The sequence below is a fragment of the Sturnira hondurensis genome, unplaced genomic scaffold (assembly GCF_014824575.4).
Source record: "Sturnira hondurensis isolate 20B ecotype Veracruz unplaced genomic scaffold, ASM1482457v3 Scaffold0005279, whole genome shotgun sequence".
In the NCBI taxonomy this organism is placed as follows: Eukaryota; Metazoa; Chordata; class Mammalia; order Chiroptera; family Phyllostomidae; genus Sturnira; species Sturnira hondurensis.
Window position 1 is genome coordinate 6,062,047 of NW_028077910.1, and position 27,084 is coordinate 6,089,130.

The window sequence follows — 27,084 nt, forward strand, 5'->3', positions numbered from 1 at the left end:
TTGTTCGTGCCTGTTCCATAGCAGGATCAGAGCCCTAAAGTGTTCACTAGAACAGGGCAACGAAGTTGCTGGGTTGTGACGTTGTATGTGGGGGCGGGGTCAAAGAGGGACAATGGCTTCCCTCCGGCGCCCGCCGCCGCAACCCCCACCAGCACCGCAGCCACCACCGTCACCAGGGCCACGCGCCCCGCTCCACTGCACGCGAGTGTGCCACTGCTGTCAGCCCTCCACCACTGGGTTCGCCCCCTGGGGCCTGCGTGGTCCGTCTCACTGCGTGCAAATGTGCGACCTTGGTCAGTCTGCCCCGCACCCCGACTAGGTCCAGGCTGCCTGCGCTCCTAGGTCTGTCTTTCCCGACCCTGCTCTGCTGCTGGCTCTGCCTCTCTTACCGTCCCCGTTGAACGGTTCATAGCTGTCAGACTTCCATATAATTCGGTTTTCTGGTCTCTGGGTGTGTCTTAGTTCTCCAAAACTTTTGTTGTATCCAAACTTGGTTGTGGGAGAAGGCACAGTGTTTCCACCTATGCCTCCATCTTGGCGGAAGTCCTCGGTTTTGTTTTAAATGATCTAATTATAATTCACATTTTATATTCACAATTGAGAGGTGATTTTTGGCTTTGAAATCCATTGCACTTATTTCTATTGGTAAGCACAAATAATATTGAAAAACTATGGTGGGACTTTGCATGTTATTTTAGGAAAAGAAGCAAGAAGTAAATCACACCTATTTTCACAGAATGAATGTTGAGTTTTTTGTTATCATTGTTCCTTTTTGAATTGTTTTATTCTAAGCATATGTAAATTAAGGAGTGAAGTCTTCTGGTGTCTGCACCCCCTGGTACCCTCAGTTCTACCTCTGCTAGGAAAGTAGCTGGACTTGGGAGTCAGATCAGCTATGGTCAGTCCGACACGTCCAGCTCTAGCCCTTCTCAGCCGAGTAACCCTGAACAAGTTGCCCACCCTCTCTAAGTTCCTCATCTTAAAAATGGGAGTAACAGTGGGACCCAACTCCTAAGATTGTTGTGAGGATTCAATGAGATCGTGCAATTATTTTTTTATAATGCCAATATTAGCTAATGCTAATATTTATTTTAATATTAATAGTTATGGTGGATAATATCGTTATTTTGTCTATGACAATATTTATGTATGTGCTATCTGGAAAGGAAAATATCTGCTCCCTTTGATGTTTGGCTTCGCAATTGTTTTGAAAATTAAGATCAGAAAGAAACTCTAGATTTCTCTGATTTCACCACTGAATAACTGGAAGTAATTAAATGTTCCTTGTAAAGATTTTTAATTCTAGTATTCAACACCAAGAAAAAAAACAACAACAACCCAAACAAACCCTATTTACTTCCTGGTTGCAGATGCAAACAGAAATAAAACACAGCTGCTGTTATCACTCCACGGGCACCATCTCTGCTTGGTACCAAAAGAGATGATAATCTTGAAGCATAATTTTATAAGGAGGTGACAAAATCAATTACATTATCTCAAGTGAAAACACTGGGGCCCTTATCCTGCTGCTGGTTAAGATAGGCTGTAATTGTGGCAGCTGTTCACCCACCAGTGGAGATTATTTTAGATGAATGAAAACGTGGGCTAATTAGTGAAGGTTTGACTAGGACAATGCATGGCCTCACAGTAGGGTATTTAAGAATGATGCCAGCAACACAGTTGTTGGGTGAGCAGTCAGCACAAAGCAACCACGGACATGAATGGAGGACAAATAATCTGGTTCCTTTTTCATTATTAAATGATAGAGTGTTTGCAAAAGCATGAACAAATGTATAAACCCTTTGGGCCTGCTGAAATTCCACATTACTCTAGAAAATACAATGAACCATAACAAAAAAAGCTAAGAAGAAATCTAAGACAGGCCATAGGGATACATTGCTTCCATAACTGAGAAGGCTGTGGGACTAGTAGGGTCTTTCCCCAGATACGGAGATTAAAGTAGAGAAGATATTTTGCTGTGACAGAATTTAAACTTCATATAAAAGATTAACTTATAGACACTCAAACCCACAACATAAAAATCAGTAATTTAGGAATCTCTAAAACCAAATTCACGAGCTGGCAGAGCCTGACCTGCTTTATAAACTCTTGGACGAGTTACTTAACCGAATCTTTCTTGGACTTTGGACGAGTTACTTAACCGAATCTTCAGGATAATCATAAATACCAGGTAGAATCATTTTGGTTATTAAATAAAATAACTGTGCTACAACTGTGTTTAGCACATCGTGAAAACTGGGGGATAAATAAGAGGATTCCTTTGTTTCTTTTCTCATTCCTCTTTAAATTTTCCACCTGTTTATGCTTTCTTTCTCTCCATTTGAAATAAGATATTTATTTTAGCTTGATCCAGTGACTCTGTGGTGTTTATTCCCATTATTTACCATGTGTAGAGATATGTAAGACATCTCTGTATACCTTCAATTTAACATTCGTTTTTCACATTAGCACTCTGTCCAAAGGCAAAGTCATTGCAAGCCTTGCTCTCCTTTGCCATGCTCAGAAGGTTGGCAGAGTTCATCATAAGGCCTTTCAATCAATAGGCAATACCAGAAGGCTCTATGAAGTCACACTTCCTCTCAGTGTCTCATTTCCTCTAAAAGTTTTTATTACCTCCTATATTAAAGCAAGATCTGGCTCCTGGTTGGCATCTAGTCAGTGTTTGTTAAATGGAGAGGGAAGGAAATAAATATTTTAATTGTGACTCGAGGCAAACAGCTTCTTAATGGGGGCAGAACAGATTTTGATTAAATTTTTCAGGTTAAAGACCATTCTACCACCTGTTTGTTATATTTATATGAAAACTACTTCAGTTAGTATCTTGGCATAGGAGAAGGGTCATGTTAATTACATTGTAAGGGGAGGCTGAACAATTCATAGCACCTTTTATCTATAGTTTGGGTTAGGTTTTTAGTGTTAGATAGACCCTAGATGTGAAATGGCTCAACCTCCTGAGGATTTAAGCGACTCCATCCTGTGATGCTGAGCAACAAGAGGAATTCGTCTCCTTTTCTTTCCATTTGAGTTAGGTCCTTGACTGAACCCTTGTTTTAATAAAATGGATTTCCATCTATTCTAGGGGCATTTATATATCTATAAAAATCATATAGGAAGATAAATACCTTCCTGTATGGTTGAGAACATCAGCTCTTGGGTCAGAAGGAACTGGTTTCTGACCCCTTCTCCTCTGAGACCTGGGTCAGATCACCCAAAGTGTTCGTCTCGTTAACCTAGTCTCTCCAAGTCTCGGTTTCCTTGGCTCTAAAGGAGGGATGAGAAACAAACTCATGTCATCTTCAAAGTAGAAATAACAATGCTTCATAGATTTATTACTGACGATCAGTGTAATAATGTACACAAGGGATTATCACCAAGCCAGGTGCATACTAAGTAATTGCATGTTTTTACAATATAAATTGAAGTGGGCAAGAAAGTTAAAGGGAAATGATGCAGGCAAGGCTTGTCCTATGTTTTGCTGAGAGCAGGCCACCGATTTGTCTCCCAGCTGCCTTTCAGCCAACACAGAGTAACAAGATTGATTACATAGCTCTCAGGCAACTTGGTCAATTATATGTCTCTGACCAAACCAGAACCACTCTCTTCTACCTCCATCTTTGAATTTTCAGCCAGGATCTCTTTCCACCAGGCAAAGCAGCATAGGCTTTACAGACTGGTTGAGCTACAATAGGTCTGCTCAAGTTTGCATTTCCAGTAGAGCCCTCCAGCTTTTTGATGGCCCCTGTAGGAGGCAACCCAGCTAAGTGTCTTCCTGAGAATGGCATGTGCTGAGTGGAAGCCAAGGATGGACTTGGGGTTATGTAGCCTGTTTCCTTCACCCACATCAGACGTTCCTTCATCACAAAGACCAACCTTAATATCTTTACATACTCAACTCACTGCGTCTTTCAGAGTGAGTAATGAATGCGTGCTCAGTAAATATTTGTGATTTGTAGTAATATATGAACATGTGTAGAGAATTTACTGTTACAAAGCCCTCCTGTTTTAGGGCCTGGTTGTAACAGAGAGGTTATTTCAGGCAAGATGGATTTTTCATCCAACTCTGATGACAGTGCTCAAGGCTTAAATCTCAGTATTTTAAGTGAAAAATAAAATCTATATGAACTTCTCTTCTTTGGGTACTGATGTGCAACGACTTGTGTTATTAAATGTCGGAATGAAATAGAACCAGTTTTCTTTAAAAAGGAGAGAAGTATAATTCTAGTACCTCTTGTATCTTTCAGAGTTGGTATACCAATGAATTGCCTTTCAGGACATGTATATCATTATAACTCACGTAAAGTCATGGCCAAATCCTGTCTCCAAAAGATAGCTTACACCTTGCTTGGAATGTCACCCACAGAGGAAATGTAGAAAGATTATGCAATCTAAAAATATTATTGTACAATGATCTAGATTTTCTATAGAAAATATTTCAAGTTGCTTACTTTATATATTCTTTCTTTCCATGTAATTGAGCTAATCAGTCCCTTTTCTCTTTAATCGTTCCCATACCAATCTCCCTCGAGTCTCTCCTCATTTATCCGCGTGAATAAAATTGGATGTTAACATTTATTCAGTGTGGCGTTCCTTTTACTTCCTTGTGTGTGATTAAGTGTCCCACTCCAATTTAATTTACAAGCTAGGAGCCATTTAAATATTAAACAGAAAAATAAGCTGAGAGGTTGTTTGAGATAACTGAGGCTCTCACAGAGCTAGTTGACTTGTTTCCTTATGCTGTATCTAACCCTGGATTCAAATTGTAGAGTAGGGCTCTATTGGACCAAAATAACAAGACCTTGTCATTTTTTCTTCTTTCTCAGTCCCCTTGCTGGTACCCTGTCCAGAGCCAACATGTCACTGAAAACTGAGCCAACAGCAAGTACATCTGCTCTGCAGAAAATCGCTGCCGACATGAGTAATTTGATAGAGAACCTGGACACCCGGGAGCTCCATTTTGAGGGAGAGGAGGTGGACTGTGATGTGTCTCCCAGCGATCCCAGGATACAGGAAGGTAAAGGCTGGTCTGAGTCAGAAGAGAGTTTATCAGGGCAGCCGGGCAGAGCACAGATTTGAAATAACCAGCAAACGAGTGATCTGTTTTGCTGATGTCCTAACACTGGGCCAAGAATGTTTCGTTAACTGTTTCTTCTTGTCGCGCGTTAATATTCTTAAGAAAGATGCCTGGGAAAGGCAAGTTAGTTATGCTATTATCGTGTAATCTTACAGTATCAGTTTGTTCTTGCAATAACTTTATTTACTTATTTATTTTTCAGTGTATATCCCTTTCTCTGCTATTTATAAGACGCAAGGATTTAAGGAGCCTAATGCACAGACATACCTCTCTGGCTGTCCAATAAAAGCCCAAGTTCTGGAAGTGGAGCGCTTTGCGTCTACAACAAGGGTCAGCACATTTCTGGACTCACTTGATATTAGTCAATATATCGGAAGTAACACACTGAATTCCGTTTTTCTTCCTCCTAGCTATGCCTGTGTTTCCGGCTTTTTGTTTGTTGGTTGGTTTGTCCATCACTTCTAAGTTCTTATTGCCTCTCAGGGGCTTACTTTCTTTGCATTTAGTTTTTATTCTCATGTGTCTCTTTCCCTATCCTGGGAAATGCATTTTTTAAAAAAGGCATTTAAGGCACTTTAGAAGTTTAATAAGTTGCAAAGTGCCTCTTCTAGTCTTCCTTGCTGCCCAACATTCTGTTCAATGTGAGTTCTTGAGGACATAGCCACTCCACCTAAAATGCCAAATATAAGCCAAGGAAAAGTTTAGCTTTCCTAATGCTTGTTGAGGAAGAACAGAATGAAACTACCTGGCTCTTGGGAGGAAAAAAGCCAGGATGCTGATTGGCCAGAACCATTACCCAGATGTACTGCGGAGAGAATCCTGCTTGCACAATCCACCCTGATGTGTCCCTAGCACCTGTCTGTTAGGCCTCATTTGCACGTTTTCCCTTAGAGACTGAAGTGGCATCTGGAGTAAAATATCTCCATCAAGCAAAGCCGCAGCTTTGAAACGGATTGGACCCGGAGAAACTGTTAGGGTAGCTGCTTTGTAGTTGTTGAGTCTGTTGGGTGAGGAATGTTGCTGCATTTGGTGGTGGCCTTTGTTTCTTCAGGAAAAGCTCTGGCTGCAGGCGAGTGCGGGCACCATTGTCATCTGCCTCAGGGCAAGTGTAGAGTAACCTTTCATCCCCAGCAGGCTTGCCTTCCCTTCCTCTTTGTCTTTGTGAGGGTGACATGTGCTGCCTGGGACCTGATGGCTCTGCCTGGTGCTCTGTCTCAACCTCCCCATGCGGGTCCTGACTCCTTTCACCCACCTCGGTGTGCAGCCTTTCCTCCAGGCTCTCCTATGAGTTGGGTCCTCCTCTCCCTGGTGTACTACTGAGCACCCCCAGAAATGTCTCTAAGGTGACCTATGCCTTTTATTTGCCTACCAGCTTTTAGACTGAGGGGCAGTAACGTGGGGATTAAATGCACAGACTCCAGAGCCAGACTGCATGGTTTAATTCCTGTCTTTGCTTTGTGACCTCCTGCAAGGTACTCAACACCTCTCTCAGTGTCCTCATCTGAATAATGGGTATAATAGAGCCTATCATCTATACTTGTTATAAGGACTGAATAAAAATATACATAGCATTATATTTATGGTATACAAATATACTATCTATGATATTATGTACACTGTGTAATGCTATGTATCATGATGATGATGATGTGTCTCTAAAGTTACTCATGAAGGTAAATACTCAAGCTTTTAGACCCCAGCCTCTTCTCTTTGCATATACTCTTCTGTTAGTCAAGTGGGTTTGGTTTAGTTCTGTTTTAAATGTTAGTCTGTGTGAGAAAGCTAAGGATTATCCTTATCTTACTTAGTGTCTTGTTTATTAAGAAACATGAACTAAATTTGTGCAGTTTGCGTGTTATTGCAGGTAAATAAAAATGACCCCTTTTCTGATTTTTGAATATGTTCCATGTGCCAGCTCACGGCTAAGCACTTCGCTTTTCACTCCCATGATGACCTGATGAGGCGGATGCTGTCATGTGTCCTCCCAGGCTGGAGATCTTCCCCCTGTCCCTCCAGTAATAGTTAAGTTGGGGGAGAAATAGTTTCTCTGTAGGGAGATCTTTTGCTCCTTTCCCTTTAATGGACTTGTACCTTCCTGGTTACTGATGGTGCTTCTGTGCAGGGAGATGCAGACAAGGATGGACCTTATAATGCATTTCAGAAGATATAATGTCATTTGCGAAGGGCTAAGATAGTGCTCCTGGAATCCATTTCTTCATGCTTTCCTTTCATCCCTCCAACTGTGCTCACTGCTTCTGCTTTTGGACAACCCCCGGGGGCTAATTAGGGTCTTCATACATTGTTTCCTTGACTTGGTTTCTTGTTTCAGGTGTGTGTGTATTTGTATGTTTGGAACAATAGGATTTGTGGGAGTTGGTCTTTAGTGTGATTCTGAGTTTCTCTTATGTACGTTATAAGGCAAACATTTAAGAGAATATTATTCTGTAGTCAGTTGTTTTTGAAACATTTTACTTAAGTACTGAAGTTGGATTTAAGGTACTTGTAAATTACTTATTAAATTAACTATCATTAGTTGAGAGATTTTGGAATTTTTGTTGTTAACTAAAATACCACCCTTTTTCATTTGTCTCTGTAGGTACGAAGTACCAACCTTTACACAATTGAATTAACACATGGGGAATTTAAGTGGCAAGTTAAAAGGAAATTCAAGCATTTTCAAGAATTTCACAGAGAGCTGCTCAAGTATAAAGCCTTTATCCGAATCCCCATTCCCACCAGAAGGTAATTTGTGGGGGCGGCTTTCCTTACGAGTCCCCCCGTGTGCCACAGATAAGAGTAAACATGACAGAGACATGATGTGATCTGCTTGGGGAGGAGAGGTGGCCAGTTTCTCAGGGGAAAAAGGCATTGAGCCTTTTCCTCCAGTGGCTTTTATTGGGTTGTAATACACAGGAATACAGGGCGACAAGGATCAGACAGTAGATATCATTTCAAAGAAATCTGTGAGCTTAGTCTGAGTCAGTGTCTGTCAGGAAAGGGGGTTTTGCAGAAACTTTGGGAGACATACTCATTTCCTGCTCAAACCCTTAACATATGAATGAAAGCACTCTTAGCAGAGCAGATTTCACAGGTTTATCAGCAAGTCTTTGTGATGCCAGATTTTCCCCCAGGACATACTCTAGCAAGGCAAGGATCTGCACCTCTCCCCAACAGGTATTCAGGCTTAAGGAAATTAGAGCCAGGAAGCACTTCTCCTAGAGAACATGGGGACTCGGGGTTTGTCAAAACCCTGGGCAGGTGGCAAGAGTCCATTGCTCCTTCTTTGTTGCAACCGCCCCCCACCCCCCTGAGTCCTTCCATCATGGCCTCCCAAGTGATTGTGTTTGGTCTAGGTTGCCCCCCGCTGTGAGGGGTCTTACCTGTCATTGACTTCCGACCAAGCTTTGGGGGCAGGGAGAGGAAATTGAGGCAGGTTTTGCTACCAGAGACAATCTTTGTCTCCTGCGGCTCGCATTCCAGAAGTCCTTAGCCACAGAAGGTAGAGTTACAATTCCTAGAACCAGGCAGAGCTGTCTACAACAGTAATCATTTCAAAATTAATTATAAGGTTATCCCAGTGTCCAAGTTGAGAGCAAAGAGTATTTTATTCATTTTATGGGTTAATTGTTCATTGTTGGTGGATATTTCCTATTAAATAGGCCCTTCTAATAATAAGCCATCTCATACTAGTGCAGTGGCTCTAAGAATGATCCAATAAATGCTCTCATTGTGCTGTGTGTGTGATTTAGACACACATTTAGAAGACAGAACGTTAAAGAAGAGCCTCGAGAGATGCCAAGCTTGCCCCGTACTTCTGAAAACATGATCAAAGAAGAACAGTTCTTTGGTAGAAGGGTAAGTCCTTCACTCCTCTGTTGTTCTGAGCATAATTTGTCAGCACCGTAGAAATGTGGCAGCTACCGAGGTGGGTTTGGCTACAACCTTTCCCACCCACTGATCCATCACCCAGCCTGGTGTAGCTTCTCTGGAACGAGTTAGGCAGCCCCTTCTTCCCCAAGTTATTCTGACCCTGGGGAGGTTGAGTTTTTCCAGAAGAGTTTTCTTTGGTAGGAGCAATGTTATAAAGAAGCTGTCTTCCTGGGGAGGGAAGGCTTGTGAGTTGGATCTAGAAAGCAATGAGGTTGCAGACTGGTACAGCCACTATGGAAAACAGTATGGAATTTTCTAAGAAAACTAAAAATGGACCTGCCTTTTGACCCAGCAATTCCACTACTAGGATTATATCCTAAGAACCCTGAAACACCAAGCCAAAAGAACCTATGCACCCCAATGTTCATAGCAGTACAATGTACAATAGCCAAGAGTTGGAAGCAACCTAGGTTCCCCTCAGTAAATGAATGGATCAAAAAACTATGGTACATTTACACAATGGAATTCTATGCAGCAGAAAGAAAGAAGGAGCTCCTACCCTTTGCTACAGCATGGATGGAACTGGAAAGCATTATGCTGAGTGAAATAAGCCAGGTGGTAAAAGACAAATACCATATGATCTCACCTTTAACAGGAATCTAAACAACAAAACAAACAAACAAGCAAAATATAATCAAAGACACTGAAATAGAGAACAGGCAGACAGTGACCAGAGGAGAGAGAGGAAGGAATTTTAGGGGAAAAGGGGAAGGGTTTACAGGAACAAGTTTGAAGGATGCATGGACAAAAACTCAGGGCAATGGAAGTGGGAGGGAGGTGGGGAGCATTAGAGGGTGGGCTGGGATGGGAGTAAAAGACAGAAAACTGTACTTGAACAATTAAATTAATTTAAAAAAGAAGAAGCTGTCTTCCCAGTAGGAATATCTTTGGGCTTGTTGTGAGTCAAGATTGAGCTCATCATTGAGAGTTTTGAGATCTATTCTTTTTAAATCATATATTTTCATACATTAGCTTCAGAATTTGGAATAGTTTATCCTAAATAGGTATAAAACCTCATTCCTAAACTATAGATGGGGCATTTAGGGTATACGAAGAGTAGGAAAGTGTCACAGGCATGTACTTCAGTAGGGCAGACGCTTCAGGCCTGCTCTGCTTCGGTGATATGGTCCTGTGTAGGACAGATTAATTTCTTTTACTAGAAAATTAACAAATAAATGTTAGTGCTGTTTTCCCATTCAAAACTTTTGTGATCTGAAAAGCATTTTTGATTTCTCCTTTGTAGTTGCCATCTTGTTTAAACTCTTTTTAGGGCCCTAGGATACTTATTTTCCAGGATGCCTAGACAGATAAAATTCTACAGGCTGGAGTTGCCATGTGTATATATACAAGTGTAGTTGAAAATGGTCAGCTTATGGCTCTAACAGCCAGTTCTCCAGCGTGTGTTGCAGTCAGCCTAGTGGACATCCCCCTCATCCCTCTCACTTTAACGTGTTCGAAATCAGGGTACAATTTACTAGAAACTGTTTTTATTTAACCACCCTTCTTGTTTTTCCCCTGAAAAGCTGTTTAAAAATTGCAGTATATCTTCCAGTCAATTCAGTGTTAGAATTGAGGAAATTCAGGGTTTTGATAAAAATCAACAAATGCTGTAAAACCACCCACTATGGGCAAGTTCTGTGCTGGTAACCATGGCAGATTAAAAGGACATACAGCTGGGGCCTTGTCAGCAGCTTACAGAAGACCTAAGCATATGAAAAGTAAAATGGCAAGAAGAGATTTAAGTAATGGTTCCAGGGGACTGTGGAAATAACTCCTTAATGCTATTCAGGATCCCTTGTCCAGTGATAATAGTAACAAATCATTGAATCACTTACAGAAATTAAGATGGTTTTTTTTTACAATTTTATTTGTTATCACATTATTGCTACTGTCTAAATTTCTCTGTAAGTGTGATGATATTATTTCTTATCCCAAGTATTTGCATTACAGAAACAGCTGGAAGATTACTTGACCAAGTTACTAAAAATGCCCATGTATAGAAACTATCATGCAACAGTAAGTATATTTATTAATTTAAGTTTTGAATTTATAAAATTGTAAATTGTCAGCTAAATTTTGGATCATTTTATTTACACAAGCGCTTGTTTCCACTTTAGAATTATTCCTCGCATTAAAATAAATAAAATGAATACAAAATTGATTTGACAGCAAGAATCTGGGTTATGGTGATGCTATTTTAAAATATAAAATATAGCTGAATTTGTCTATAACAGTGGATTTAAATGATCTTGAAAGCTGCTACAGGCTTGATTATCTAGAAATCAACCTTCTTTTCTCCTCAGGCTTCCAGAATAATCTCCCAAAGCATTTCTAACCTTCACAAGAAAACATTAAGTAGGAAGTGATGAAAACAGTTGAGCAGAGTTGAATACTCAAAGATCATACGGAGCGTACTGTGAATGCCATCTGATCAGCCTGTGATGCTTATAAAAGGCCTGCCTTTTCATGTGAAAGTGAGAAGCATGGGAAAAGCTAGGGAGAGTAGAACCTCTTGGAAAATAAGAGAAGATGGGAGTTGGAAACAGCTGGGAGGCACATAGCAGCCAGCATGGGGGAGCAGGCTTTACAAAGGGAATCAGAAAACAATGAGCTCTAAGGTCCTGGAAGGTGTGGTGTTTTTAAAGGATTAGCCTTCAGTCACATGGAGGCCCAGGCAATTGAGAATGCACTGGATTATCATATTTTGCGTCTGTGTCTGTATGCATTGTGTTGCTGTGGGGCTGAGTGTATGTGTGTGGTGTCTTGCAGAGCTTCAGAGCAGGTGCAGCTCTGACTTGGCCTCTAGTTTGCAGTGCTATCGCATAAATACTGAACAGAAAGAAGGAAGGCCTCTGTGCATTTGGGAGAGGAAGCAAAAGCCCCGTCACCCTTAGGAGTCTTTTGTTGACTCTGACCTCTTGCTGTCCGCCAGTGTATTGTTTAGAGGGTAGGGCACGTACCCAACTGGAACCTTTTACACACAAATGGCCCGGGTTGACCATGACCCACTTTCTGCAGCAGCTTGCCCTGTGATGTTTGATGATGGACTTGAAGGAGCTTGTATGGCTTCGTAATCCTGGAGGAGAGTTTTCCCAGGGAAACTAGAACTTTGGGACCAACCAGGAGACCGCAAGAGAAGGATGATGGGAAGGATTTCTTTCCCTCTAGAACTCAGAAACATTCAACTTTGAAAGAACGTAACAAATAAGGTTATTACTGCTCTTATTAATAAAAATGCTGCTTCCTATTGTGTTCTCTGCAATCTGTTTTCAGATATGTTGTTTTATTTAGTAGGGAATTATTTAAATGTGCACAAGCACCAGATGCAATGGTTTTCCATTTGTTTTACTTTTCTGGCTGCCTGTGCTTTCCTTTTACTCTTTCTTTGGGTTCTAGAACAGTACGTGCTGGGTCTAGTCTTCTCTTGCCATGTACATAGTTATATTTTGGATTCTAATGTTGACTAAACAATTTCTAAATGTTTATTTTAATGTCTTTTTTAGTCATAAAAACCTTTCCAAGGTTGACCCATTTTGTATGTAGAAATTCCAGAATGTCTTCTAAACATTTCCTTTGGAAGGGAAAACCTAGTTTACAGCTGCCTGAATATATGTTACTCCTCGTTGTTGGTTTTCTCTAGACTTTTATTTATTTTTTTATAGAGGGGGAAGTGAAAAAGAAAGAGAGGGAGAGAAGCATCCATGTGTGGTTTCCTCTCACATGCCCCCCACTGGGGACCTGGCCCAGAACCCGGGCATGTGCCCTGACTGGGAATCCAAGCAGTGACCCTTTGGTTTGCAGTCCGGTGCTCAGTCTACTGAGCCATAGTGTTACTCCTCATTTTTGATAGCAACAGCAGAACTCCCAAAAATGACTCACCTATAGGATACAATTTGATGTATCTTCATTCTCTGACATTATTTTCCTTTCATACTGAATGTGCTCTGGCCCAGAGACCAGACTTACAGGCCTCTTCCTCATATTTGTGAAATTAGATGCACATCTATATGTCTCCTTTGATAATTGTGAGAAATATCAAAACTGCTGTCTACAAAAAGCATATTAAGAAGTTATTTTTATCTGATCATGAATAACTAATTAATATTTTGCAAGTGTATGACAAACCTATTATAAAGTAAGTTGGGCCCTTAGGCTAATAGGGTCCTGGCTCAGAGGTGAAGGGATCAGATAGGATCATGTCCCTAATTTCAGTAAAATGTCAATGAAATCAGACTTGGACAGCTCTTCCTTCCTACTTTTATAGGGTCATGGGTTGGGTTAGTATTTAGACAAGTGTTTTTCCCTCCATGAGTATGAAGACTTCCTTTGTTTTTATCCCTCTTTTTCTTCCTGAGATTCTGAAAAACAAATTGTCCTAGGGTTTTAGTGGATTTAGCTTCCGATAGTTCCCTCAGAGATGAGTGGTAATTTGTTCTGTTTTCTCTACTCATTTGTAAAATGGGGCCAAATATATTTGGCCTCTTCTCAAGGTGTAAATATGTTTTTTTCTAAAAAGAAATATTTACTGAATTGTACAATAACATGGAATTTCAAACAGAATTCCTTTTGTGTTCTGAATTGTGTTGATTTTGGCTACAGTACCAAACCCACTAGCTGGGCATTTTAATTAATAACTGGAAAATGCTTATTTTCCAGGGAATTTAAAGAATGAGCCATTGGAAACAATAAACGTACTTTTTCCTGACTGAATGTTAAAATCTAGAAATGGAACAAAGAGCATAATTTCCCAGAGAAGCGCCCTAAGCTGATAGGGTGCCATTGCTAACTTCAAGATAATCACCTGATTCCCAGACTTCGATTTCTTATCTCCAAGGTGGTGATTAGCTTGAAATCACCAAGTTGGAAGTGAGGAATCTAAAGATAAACACCCCATGGATCAGTAACACTGAACTCACCTGTCCCTTGCTTTGTAAGATGAATAAATTTAGCTTGAGGGGAAGAGTGGGTAAAGATTAATAAAGATACACTCGCCGTGTTTCCATGCCAACGGAGGAAAGCTGTACTGATTTAAACAGCAGCATCTGCAAATTGATGGAAATGTCGTCATTCTAATGTGAGTCTTAGACGTGGGAAAGTACAGCCTCTCTGTTTTCGCCACGGATGAGCTGTCTGCTATTTTCTTCCCCAGAGCTGTACTGTTTTACCTGGAAGGCAGCCTTTGCTGGAGTAGTTGAATCCATCTCCCACCCTTACTACGAGTGTGCTGTGCAACCAACGTTCTTGTCTGAACTTCTGAGAATTTCCTCCTTGGTCACTCTCTTGAATTTTGTTACTTCAGGAACACAGGGGACCTCTGAAAATCCCCCCTCTCTAATGCAAAGACAGGGTAGTGAAACAATGTGTATGTGATTGCCAAGTAAATTCCAGGGTTTGTTTGTAGTACCTCTGTGTGGGAACTCTTTGCTTTGCTGTTTCCCTAACATGCTTTTTTAAAGTTCCTTGGGGGAAAAAAGATATTGATTAGTACATTATTCAAGAACAATAAGCCCAGTGAAATATTGTCAGGCTAAATTAATGATTAAATTCTTCCTCCTAAGAATCACCTGCCCAAGTGGAGAATGGAAGTCTTATCACTGAAGATACAGTGAGAAGTTTAGACAACACAATCTGTGTTAAATTTCAAGTTGTATTGTTTAGGTTTGCTTCTAAATTGATCTTGCCACATTTACTTTCAATCTGATAAATCTGTATTAGAATACTTATTGCCAGAAATTTTTTTCTTTGTAACAGGGATTGTTGTTTTGTTTTGTTTTGTTTTGTTTTGTTTTTTTAAACTGGAGATGGTGAAACAAGGAATATGAAGCAACAGGAGAGAGACTAGGTGGGGCTACTTTGTCTCATTAGAAATGTTGTGGGAAAGAAGTGAGCTGAGGGGAGGCTGGAGGGTTAGAGAAAAGGGGCCTGTGGACAGACAGGTTCAGTTATCCCAGGATGAGCTACTGCTGCCCATTGCTGCTGCACTGGTTCCAAGTCTCATTTGGTCCCTTAGAGCAGGGGTATCAAACTCATTTTCACTGGGGGCCACCTCAGCCTTGTGGTTGCTTTCAAAGCAAGGAAATTTAATTTTAGGACTGTATAAATGTAACTACTCCTTAACAGTTAAGCGAGGGCTCAGCACTGCCGCCACGTAGAAGCAAGGTGCCAGGCCAGATGAAACAAGCTGTAGGGCCAGATTCAGCTCACAGGCCTTGTGTTTGCCACCTGTCCCTTAGAGTTTAGGAGATGCCACGCCTGTGGGGGAAAGGAGAAGGGGAAGGGAGAGGCACAGGAGTGCTCCTGGGAAGGAGAGCATGTGCTAGGTCCTTCCTCTTGAGGGTTTTAAAGGCTGGGGGTTTCAGGGAGGTCTTAGGGAGGATTTCAATAGAATATTTATCAGCTTTATGCTGATGTGCCAAAATGAAATTTATTCCCTTAACTCCACTGTCTTTGGGTAGGGTTAGCACAAATGGTGCTAATTGGGTTTCTGTTCTCTCTCTCAGCAGGGTGATTTCAGCTCTTTACCCTCTGGTTTGGGAGAAGTATAAACCATTTACTCTGAAGTGTCCTTGGTTTAGGGAAGATAGGATTTTGCGATTTATTAGATGGCTCTCAATGGTTTGGCAGTTTAACTATGTGCCTCAGTTTTCATATTCCACTTGTTCTGGCTTACTTGAATGAGCTTGTCTCATTCCCCCTCAGGAGACTTCCATCCCTGAAATCTTTTAGGGGTAATCAAAGAGGATGGTAAGTCTTCAGTAATTGCTTCCTGCTGCTGGGGACTACAGTCCAGCCTGTAGGGTATGGAAGTCTCTCCCAGCCTAAGACAGATAAGGGAATAGAATCAGAGACTGGAACAGAGAAGCTGTTAGCAGATTCTCCCAAAATAGGGATAATCTTGAATCCCCGAAGCATCATTATCTTGAAATTATATCATATTTCATTGACTCATTTTTATAGTCCTGAAAATAAGTCAATTCAGTTATATTGTTGAATCTCATTTCAGGAGGTGGTTATGAACATGGGGTCCTAAAGTGAGACCTATATTGTGTAAACAAGCAATCAGATATTTAATAAGGACCATACCTATGAAAACAGGGGAAACAATAAAGGTTAATGATGAGAGCAAATTATAAACCCATTTCTGAGTCTGTAAGTCTGTCAGTGGAGAGGATTTTTGGAAGTAAGTCTCAAAGTTTCTTTTGTTGAATGAAAGCAAGCAGTGACAATCCTTTTTATCTGCAGTTTGAATATCTCTGTTGATGTAAATTCTGTATGGTTTACACAACATCAGTTGCTAAGATTGTTTCAGTATGAGCTGTTTTGGCAATATCATGTCCTTTGGCTGTAACTTGTGAGAGCAAAACTCAGAAAAAATTTTTTTAGTTCTCAATAATTTTGAGTCAAAGGATGTGTGAAAAAATGAAATATTAGTTTGGAAGAAAACTAGAAAAATTCAGGAACCGATTCAGTTTGTAGATGAAAAATAAAACTTTAATTAAAGTCTAATATCTATCACAGTATATTATAGATTCTTTTGAAACACATTTTTCCCCTAAAGTCACCTCCATTTTAATCAGAGAGAGCCAAATCAAGACAATGTACTGTATTAAGATCAGTTTCAATTTGGTCTGCTTATTTTCATAAACACAACAAAAATAATAATTGATCATATAGGCGCTCAGTCTGTTTTGCTGCAATCTCAAAAGGAATCTCCAGATTGAACTTTAAGTAGCCCCTTAGGGCAAAGAAGCCAAGTCACATATTTGCCAGTAGGCTTTGCCTGCAATATCTACAAGTTTGGGTGAATTCTTCAAGTTCTTGAGGTTCCTAAAAAATGTCGTAAGCATCTTTCTTTGCCATCTCCAGGGAGAGCAGTTATCATTCCTTGTCTGGAAAGACTGCTGTGAAACATGTGAATATGAGGGAGGACCCCCCAAACCCCAGAATTTATTTATAAAAAATTGTGTATTTATTCTTACCTGTTGAACTTCAGTGACTTCAAAGTACTCTCCGTTGAAGACTTTTTGATTTTGCAGTTTAGTTTTGATGATACTGGTTGGTTTGACCTGCAATACCCCTTGCTTATTTAGTGATCTCGGGCAATTTATTTAACTTCTCTAAACCAGAGATTGGTAAACTATGTCCCATGGACCAAATCCAGCCCACTGCCTGTTTTTGTATGATTTGTGAGATAAGAATAGTTTTTACATTTTTAAATATTGGCAAAAAGCAAAAGAAGAATAATATTTCATGACATAAAATGATATTAAATTCATATTTTAGTATGGATAAATAAAGTCTTGACAAAATACAGCCATGCTTGTTTATTTATGTATTATCTATGGCTTCTTTTGTGCTAGTTTAACTATATGCTTCATGAAGGGTTAAATATTTACTGTTTGACTCTTTGCTGACAAAGTTTGCCTATTTCTGCCCTAAACCTTAATTTCCTCTTCTGTACAATAGGGCAAATAGCACCTATTTCAAAAAGGTTTGAGATAATGTGTGAAAAATGCTTAGTACACAGCCAATATATATTAAGCACTCAATGGCTGTTAACTGTTGATGTTTTTTATAGTATCTACAGCTTTTAATATTCTCATGATTTATTAAGTGAAGATGGATTAAAAATTCTTAATTTACACTCACTAAAATATAATTATTTTATATTATAATTACACATAATTAAATTTTATTAATTATTTAATTTTAATTTTATTACATTTTTATTAAAATAGTTTGATATTCCTGGTATTCAAAGACCTCCCCAACCATCCCTCAGCTTACTTTGGCATTTAATTTTCCATTATTCTCCTTTATCTTACTGACTCTTGCCTAACTATACATTCAGTTACCTTTTTACACCTTTCCTGTTCTATGTCCCCCTTCATCTCCCATTTCCACATGCCAAGTCTAGTCCATCTTCCAAATCTGGCACCAACCTCACTCCCTTCACACAGTTTTGTATAGTTCATGTATACACTGTGCCACACAATCTTCCTTTGCCAACAACAAAAACAAATACAAAAGACTATTGAGAGGAAATTCTTTCTCCATGATCTTCTTGAACATTTTATTTCTGCATATTAGAGTATGCATCACTTTCTTGCCTGTGTTTTAATTATGTGTATACTTTTAATCTCTACTCTTTCAGGGCAGTCCCATTGTTATTGGTCTGTGTAGTCTGTACAGCACCACAGGTGTATTTACACACTGCGATAACTAATCTGTGTTTTTTGAATGCATAAATTTATCTTTTTCTAGCTTTTTAAAGTGTGTGTTTTTGGCCTCTTTTCAGACAGAATTCCTTGATATAAGTCAGCTGTCTTTCATCCACGATTTGGGACCAAAGGGCATGTAAGTTCCAGTGCTGAATCTTTAAAAAGAAATGTGAATGTTGATAAACATTAATATTTGATTCATCAGCATGCCATGATAGTGGAACTCACCTGGGTTTACCACTAGCTTCTTATCTCCTCAGCAGAGGAGCTGAGTCAGAGCCACTGAGGAGATCTGTTTATACAAAACATATCTTGCTACATTAAACAAGGGCAGCAACCACTCCACCCTCTTCCTTATGTGCTTATAGCACCAGTGTCTTCTAACCCCACAGTTGGAATGTTTAATACAGGCAGCAAATATGGCATGTGGGAGAATTCATTAAAAGTCAAACATACTATATTATATATTTGAGAGTTGCTAAGACAGTAGATCTTAAAAGTTCTCTTCACAAAAAAAAAAAAACCTGTAACAGTGATGTTAGCTAGACTTGTGGTGATCTGTCACTTCACGTTATGCAAATATTGAATCCCTGTGTTGAATACCTAAAGCTAATATACTGTTACATGTCACTTATATCTCAATTTTATTTATTTATTTTTTTGTTTTTTTTTAGATTTTATTTATTTATCTTTAGAGGGGAAGGGAAGGAGAGAAGGAGAGAAATATCAATGTATGGTTGCCTCTCACACGTCCCCTGCCGGGAACCAGGAACTGTCCTGCAACCCAGACATGTGCCCTGACTGGGAATCAAACCGAGATCGTGTGGTTCGCAGGCCTGCGCTCAATCCACTGAGCTACACCAGCCAGGGCCTCTTATATCTCAATTTTAAAAATCAAATATATAAGTCCCTTCTTCTAGTCACTTATACAACTGAGCTTTTCTTTGCTCATTTTCATGAGTAACAATAATACTGTGTAAAATGTATGTTATGTAACAAGATTGAAATTTACTTAATATTTCCCTTCACAATGAGAGCTTGATATGGTAAAGAGCTTAATATTTTTTTAGTATTGATCATTGTTAGTAGTTGTTTTAAAATATTTCTTTATTTAGCCATTTTTATTGTTCTTTCTTTTCACATCTTTCAAAAGCAAGATCTTTCTCTTTCCAAAGCTAAAAGCTTTGCTCTGTCTCCTTTAGCATGGTCTGGTTCTAGAACTGTACACGAATGGATGCAGAAACACTTTGGAATCTGTGGGAGAGCACTTCTGATGTTCGAATAGCAGTTGAGCCATCCTCATGCCAGCACGAGGCAATGTGAGGACTTTTTCAGGCTGTTGCAATGACTGGAGGGAATGCTCAGCATTTAGAGCCAGAAGCCAGGATACTTAAGTTCCTGCAGTGTGTAAAACAGTTATGCTGCAACCAGAGTGCTTTAAAGATTAGCTGCTAGAGTCCTTAGCCTAGCAAATAGGATACTGAGCTATTTGAGGGTGAAGGAAGAAAGAGTGGGAGGAAAGTCATGTGAGAATGAAGTGATAAATTTAGTCCCAGGTTGCAAGGCTGTATCAGCTAAGAGTGAGTCTGAAATTTGAAGATAATGGGTTAACTGGATGTCTCTTTCAGAGAAGGCATGATAATGAAAAGATCAGGGGGACATAGGATACCTGGCTTGAATTGCTGTGGTCACGGGAGAGCCTGCTATCGCTGGTCAAGAAGGTAAGACTTCGGAATTTTGTGTATTTGTTTTTAAAAAGTAGATATTTGGGAAGTTTTTATATACTAGTTTTAAACTAAATTATAAATGATAAATCCTTTGAAAGTCATAGAGCAAATTTTAAATCATTTTAAGTTCCAAGTTTCATCATCTGTTTAAACATTTTTCTCAAACCTGGACTTGTGGACAGAGCATACAAATTATACACATAAAAACCAAGCCAGCTATTGTACTCAAAAATTGGTCAGCCCAAGAACATATACAAAAGGCCAATAGGCACAAAGAAACATGCTCGAAATGACTGGTCATTAGGGAAATGTAAATCAAAATCACAGTGAAATGGAACTTCACACCCACTGGATAGCTATAGTAAAAAATATGGACAATAGGGAGATCCAAGGTGCCAGTGAACTAGGTAGATGTTATACTCACCTCCTCTTGGGACCAAACTGGAATTATAACTAAAATATACAACAGTCAACCTGAACAAACAACTGAAGGCTAGCTGAATAGAAGTCTTTTAACCAAGGATTTACAGAAGAAGCTACCTTGAGACTGGGAGGAATAGTTAGGCATGAAAATGAGAACTTCGACCAAGAGATAAAAGCATAAAAAGGGGCATAGAAACCATTAAAAAAAGTCAGAAATGAATACAATATCTGACATGAAGAATGCACCAGAAAGAATAAACAGTAGGTTAGATGAAGTAGAGGATTGAATCAGCAGCTTGGAAGACAATGTAGCAGAAAATACCCAATCAGAGCAGCAAAAAGAAAAAAGAACTTTAAAAAAATCAGGATAGTTTAAGAGACCTCTGGGCAGCATGAAGCATAACAACATGTGAATCATAGGGGTACCAGAAGGAGAAGAGAGAAAGCAAGGGATCATGAACCTGTTTGAAGTAATAATGACCAAAAACCCCTCTAAACTGGTGAAATAAAAAAAAAAACCACACAAGTCCAGGATGTGCAGGGAGTCTCAAACAACATGAACCCAGAGAGGCCCACGCCAAGACATATTATAATTAAAATGGCAGAGATTAAAAAAAACAATTTTTAAATCATCAAGAGAAAGACAGTTAGTTACCTACAAGGGAGCTCCCATAAGACTGTCACCTGATTTCTCAATAGAAATTTTGTAGGCTAGAAGGGATTGATATGAGATATTCAACATGATAAAAAGCAAGGAGCTACAACTAAGACTCTTTACCCACCAAGGCTATCATTTAAAGTTGGAGGAGAAATAAAGAGCTCTGCAGACAAGAAAAAGTTAAAGGTATTCCTTACCACCAAACCAGTATTACAAGAAATGTTAAAGGGTCTTCTTGAAGAAGAAGCAGAAAGAAAAAGAAAAAAACGGAGAACACCCTGATCAGTGTGGCTCAGTTGATTGGGTACTGTCCTGCAAAACAAAAGATTGAAGGTTGATTCCTGGTCAGGTCACATGCCTGGGTTGCAGGTTCGGTCCCTGGTCAGGGTGCATATGAGAGGCAACCAACTGATGTTTCTCTGTCACATAGATGGTTCTCCCCACTCTGTTTCTTCCTCCCTTTCCTTCTCTCTAAATATAAATAAATAAAAATCTTTCAAAAAGCAAAGGACATAGTTATAAAGAATAAAATGGCAGTAAATATATACCTATCAATAATCACTTCAAATATAAATGACTTAAATGTTATAATAAAAAAACATTGGGTAGCAGAATGGATAAGAAAATAAGACTCACATATATGCTGTCTACAAAACATTTAAGCAGAGGGTTGATTGACAAGAAGGGACTATCCATGGAAAGATCTGGAAGAAATTATTTCTAGGCAGAAGAATAGTGAATACAGAAGCCCAAAGTAGAACAGGATTGTCAGGCTGAGGAACAGCCAGACCAAGGCGATGGAAGAGAACTGTGGGAGAGGAAGCTGAGAAGGCGATGGCTGGCTCATGCCTGCCCACCTGCATTTTAGTGTGACAGCAAGCAGTAGCATAGGCATCTTGGTAGAACACATCATAATTTCACCTGATTTAAAACAGGAATATTCATAAAAGTTCGAATTTATTTGCGTCTGGAGCTATGCTAAGCAATGTACATGAATCATCTCAGTTAATCTGCACAAGCATGTAGGAGCTTGGCATTGCTGTTCCTCTCATGTTATAGATTTAGACTTTGGGCCCAGTTGCCCAAGTTCACAGTCAAGCAGGTAGGTGGCAGAGCCAGAATTGGAGCCCAGGGAGGCTGACTTGAAAGCAGGTGCTTAATCTCAGGACAGCTGGTGCCAACTCCCGAAAGACTGGTTGATGGATTTCTTTCTTGATGCATATCCTCCCATTAAAGAAAAAAATCTATTGACAAAAGAGAAAGGGAAGAAATCAGAAGAGTTTTAATGAATGGAATAGTGAAGAAGAATTCTAAATAAAGTCCTGGAGTCAGTTTACCCTGATAGCTCTGACTGTTAAGAAAGAACAACTCATCATTGTCAAAACAGAAGCCATTATCTTTTTTGTTCAGCTTTCAAAATTCATCTGTCACTACTAACCAATTCCATGTTTCTAGGCTGCCACATCTTGGAGGGATGAGGGAGGAACCATTCACCTAGATACCACACAAATGGCACCCTCTCATGCTGAGCAGTGCCCTGGCCATGCAGTACACCCTGCCATTGCATTGCTCTTGCTGAGCAGGATTGTTTGTAGCCTTTTGGGAGCTGGTGTGCAAATTAGAGAAAAACAGCCCCTTCCTGCAAGGTGACGTAGCCTGCACCAGTGCCTGCCTTCAGCAGGCTAGATAAGCAGGAATCCTTGTGGATCGCATGTCTGCACTGTGGCCCCTGGTGGCCTGTTCCTGAGGACATCTTTTGAGGCTCTTGGCCCTGGTGGTTATGCCATGACCCGTGCTATCAGGAGCATTTCTGAGATCTGTCTTGTAGTTGGAGCTGGTGCACCTGAATATGTATCATCCCACTGTTGTCTCACACTGCTGTCCCACACTGTTGCCTCTGGTGTGGAGCTCTGGCCAGAACTGGCTATGATGCCATTCAGGTATCCTTGACTTCCAGGCAGGCAAGTTCACAAGCCTGGTATGTTTGACTTTCTTCTCAGATTAGCAAGCCCGCCGTCTGTGTTTTCAAAGCCTGTGGCTCCTTCCCATTCAGCAGCATAGTACACCAGGTCTCTGAGACCATGCCTCATGTCTGTTCTCTAGCTTGCATCAGAGTCAAGCTGAGAGAAGGGGCAGCAGCTAGAGAAGGAACTTTTCCAGATATGTGATCCATCTACTCTCATTTAGTCTTAACCAAGTTTTATCAATAGGCAGCCCCATGTCTGGACTGATAACTCAGCCAGGGCCATCAGAGTCACTGTTACCATTTGATAGAATGGCCATGTCATTCATATTGAGCAGTGTTTTGAAAATGCTTATAAAATGTAATTTTCTGTATTTGCTGAGAATTATTGTGAACATTATCCATTATATTGTGCAGTTGCCTGTGTTAGCTCCCAAACGAGAGAATTCCTTTGGGAGTTAGCTTCTTGGATGTGAGACCTCTTATTTCTTTAACTTACGCATTTGACCAGAGAAACCAGGAAGCTCAGACCCACATTGGTCTGCCATCACTGTAAACACATTAGCACTGTGGTTACTTACTTGCTTCCTGTGACCACTATTCTTTCCTGTGTAAAACAGTGTCACATGTATGTTCTGTACTGTAAGCTATCCTCGGTCCATCCTATCCCCCTTTATTGGGAGGGAGACAGCCTGTGTGTTAAAAAACACATGGATGAAATGAACTGGGTGGAAATCCGTGTAGACTTGTCTACATTAAATCTTGAATTATAAAGCTACTAAAATATCATCTGGTTAGCAATTTCAGTGAAGGTTTCTTATAAATTTCTTTTAAATTCTGAGTTTCCATGTGACGTTTATAATATTACTTAATTTATGTGCAGGTGTTCTGGCCTTACTTATCCCATAATGTGCTTTACTTTGCCTAATATGTGGTGTAATATACCTGTTGTTACTTTATCTAATTATCAACTGAATCATTCAATCACTCCACAACTGTAGGTGAATATGCATATACAGTGTCACATGCAGCAGGACAAAGTTGCCATTTGTTTTTACTTGACATCGATCCCATTTTCTCGGTCTTGCTCTTCCCACTCTCAGGGCCATGCCTGTCATCTACATCCTTACCACTCAAAGTGATTCTAACCTAGGCAGCCCCTCTGAGTGTGTTAGAAATGCTGAATCTCAGGCTCTGCCCCAGACCTATTGAATCCAAATCTGCATTTTGACAGGATGCATTTCACAGCCAAGCATAAGAACAGCTGTTCTTTATTATTACAGCAGCTCACTAGCTTGCCTCAGTCCATTCCTCTTTCTCCTTCATTCCTTTCTTTATGAAACACAGTGCCAATGGTATTTCTGTGCTATTGCCTTGGCAGGGTGTGAGGATTCCCTTATTCAATAAATACCTTGGTGTTTTATTATTTTTAAACATACTTACTGAGATTATACTTACTGAGCAACTGTTGACTTCTTCTACGATAGTTTGTTTTAGCAAACAGCAGCCCATTCCATTCTGCCAGCAGCTGGGCCCTGGCGCACATCCCATGAGCACTGCCTGCCGTTCTCAGGGGTTTTCTTCCAGGCTTTGCCCTTAATGTTTAAAAAGCTAATGAATTATTTTGAACTGCTTGGTGACAGTACTTCTTAGAAAAACATAACAGGAAGGCTTTGGATTTTCTTGTTTTACAATGGTTTTCTAAAAATGAATCCCTCATGTAACAAATAAAGTTGGCTACTCTCTGCTAGTGTGCTGACTTCAGATTTGCCGTATGATTTGTTCTTTTTGTTTCAGTAATTCAGTGCAACTTCAAAAACGCTTCTTATCCTTTCCCAGGTGGTTGATAGTGAAAGATTCCTTTTTACTGTACATGAAGCCAGACAGTGGTGCGATAGCCTTCGTCCTGCTTGTGGACAAAGAATTCAGAATTAAGGTGGGGAGGAAGGAGACAGAGACGAAATATGGACTCCGAATTGATAACCTTTCAAGGTAGAAATTTCGAGTATTTTTGGAATAGTAAATATTGTCTCTGGTAAAAAACAATTTTACCAATATCTCTTCAAAATACCTTTTCTCCCAACCTTAAACAAAGGGTGTAACATAACATAAATGTTTGAAAATTTTTGTTTAGAACTTATCCTCAATCAAAAGTAATGAAATTACTTTTTCCTTGTAGTAAATGTTTAAGAATAACATATCTTATGTGCAGCCGTCAGAGTAAACTATCCTGTGTATTGATACATGTCTGTTTTAACAAAGTTGACCACTCAATCCCGTTTTTCCAAACAGATAAATTAAGGAATGGTAGTTCACATTTAAAAAAAATAAAATTTTACTTTATGAACTGATATATTTAACAAAACACTTAAAAAGTGATCTGTTTTATAAAAATTCTGTTTACACACAGATTTTAAGAAAAATACCTTGAAAGGATACTCAAGTGTACATGTACTATAGATTTTATTAGTGGGCATGTGTGTTGATATATATATTTTTCTGGAAGATTACAGACATATAATATATACATGTCTTTCTCTCTGTATACATTTGGTTCTCTAAAGTTCAGCCTCCCTGGCTGGTGTAGCTCAGTGGATTGAGCGCGGGCCTGCAAACCAGAGGATCACGGTTTGATTCCCAGTCAGGGCACATGCCTAGGTTGCAGGCCGGTTCCCAGCAGGGGACCCACAAGAGGCAACCATACACTGATATTTCTCTCCCTCTCTCCTTTCCTTCCCCCTCTAAAGATAAATAAATACAATCTTAAAAAGAAGTTCAGCCTCATGTATATGAATATATTGACTATATACATTTCTGTCTTTACTCACAGTGACTGGCATAGAGTTGTAGATAGACCCTTGCCAATATACATTTGCATGTGTGTGAATGTGTGTGTGAAAGATTTGGAACTTCCTTATCTCCTCTGCCAAGTTCAGGATTGGTTATTGGAAATGCAAAGATGCTGCCATTAAACCTTCTTCCTGCCACTGCATTTCTGTTCTGTGGAGGGCCGTAGAAATCAGGCTACAATTCTCACGGATCCCTGTAACAAGATCTCTGAACCAGTCTTTGTGATCAGGGGCCCGGAACACGCCATTTTGTGTGGGTTTCATGGACTCAGAGTTGGAAAGGGATTACTGTCTTAAGGTACAATCAGCATGATGTTTCCAGAAGCAGAGGAGACGGACATCAGGCAGTGCAAAGGGAAATGACCCCTATAGGAGCCTACAAATAAGTAACACTGAGACATAGGCGCTTACCTCATTTATACCTCTTTCATCATCCTCCTTACAGCCCAGCACAGTCACAGGCCAACAGTGTGTGCTCTTACCCATGTTTGCATGAGTGAATAAGTAACTTGAAAATTTATTTTGGCTGCATTGACTATATTTTAAAATTTTGCCAAAGTTTTTTAGATGTCTGCTCTTTTGATATAAGATGCTGTTTGCTTCAATTTTCAATTTATGTCTGCAGTACCAAAACAAAACAGGGCATGCTTGATCCTTAAATTTGTTTAAAGAGACAAAGCACAGAGTAACCATTCTTTTCCATATTTGGCTTTTCCTTGAAGGACACTTATTTTAAAGTGCAATAGCTATAGACATGCGCGGTGGTGGGCAGGCGCTATAGAGGAATTCGTCCGGAAACATGGAACCAACTTTCTCAAAGATCATCGATTCGGGTCCTATGCTGCTGTCCAGGAAAACACTGTAGCCAAATGGTAAGATCTCTTTGCTCGAAGACTGTCAGGATAGTCAGAGCATCTGATTCACCTTTTCAGTTTTCAAAGCTGTGAAAAGATATAATGCATTACCCTTAACAAGGGTCTTTCTTTATAGGACTACCTGAGCACTGATTAATTTTCCAATGAGCTTTATTTAGAGAGCTAGCTTTAGATGTTGGAATTTGATTTTAAAAACTAACTTTATACATTCTCTGGATTATGCAAATGAAAGACTTCTTGAAGTCATTAGTCATAATTTAAGAAAAAGAATTTACTCGCTGGATATTTTGAATAAAATCACACTAAGAATGTTTTTCTACCCATGAATTGGTAATCAGTAGAAAAA

The 27,084-nt window shown here is 39.7% G+C and overlaps 1 protein-coding gene across 5 annotated transcripts in view; it reads left to right on the forward strand.

The window, feature by feature from the left end:
- The window catches only part of PLD1 (phospholipase D1), a 183,466-nt gene that overhangs the window by 64,734 nt on the left and 91,648 nt on the right, over positions 1 to 27,084 (forward strand). For all 5 annotated transcript variants that reach the window (XM_037046527.1, XM_037046528.1, XM_037046523.1 and 2 more), the window contains 9 exons: positions 4,842 to 5,032; positions 5,295 to 5,422; positions 7,689 to 7,834; positions 8,842 to 8,947; positions 10,973 to 11,038; positions 18,321 to 18,379; positions 19,872 to 19,964; positions 24,854 to 25,006; positions 26,586 to 26,735. In XM_037046527.1, coding sequence (XP_036902422.1) covers positions 4,873 to 5,032; positions 5,295 to 5,422; positions 7,689 to 7,834; positions 8,842 to 8,947; positions 10,973 to 11,038; positions 18,321 to 18,379; positions 19,872 to 19,964; positions 24,854 to 25,006; positions 26,586 to 26,735 — 1,061 coding nt within the window. In that variant the 5' untranslated portion in view covers positions 4,842 to 4,872. The remainder of the gene's footprint in view (positions 1 to 4,841; positions 5,033 to 5,294; positions 5,423 to 7,688; positions 7,835 to 8,841; positions 8,948 to 10,972; positions 11,039 to 18,320; positions 18,380 to 19,871; positions 19,965 to 24,853; positions 25,007 to 26,585; positions 26,736 to 27,084) is intronic.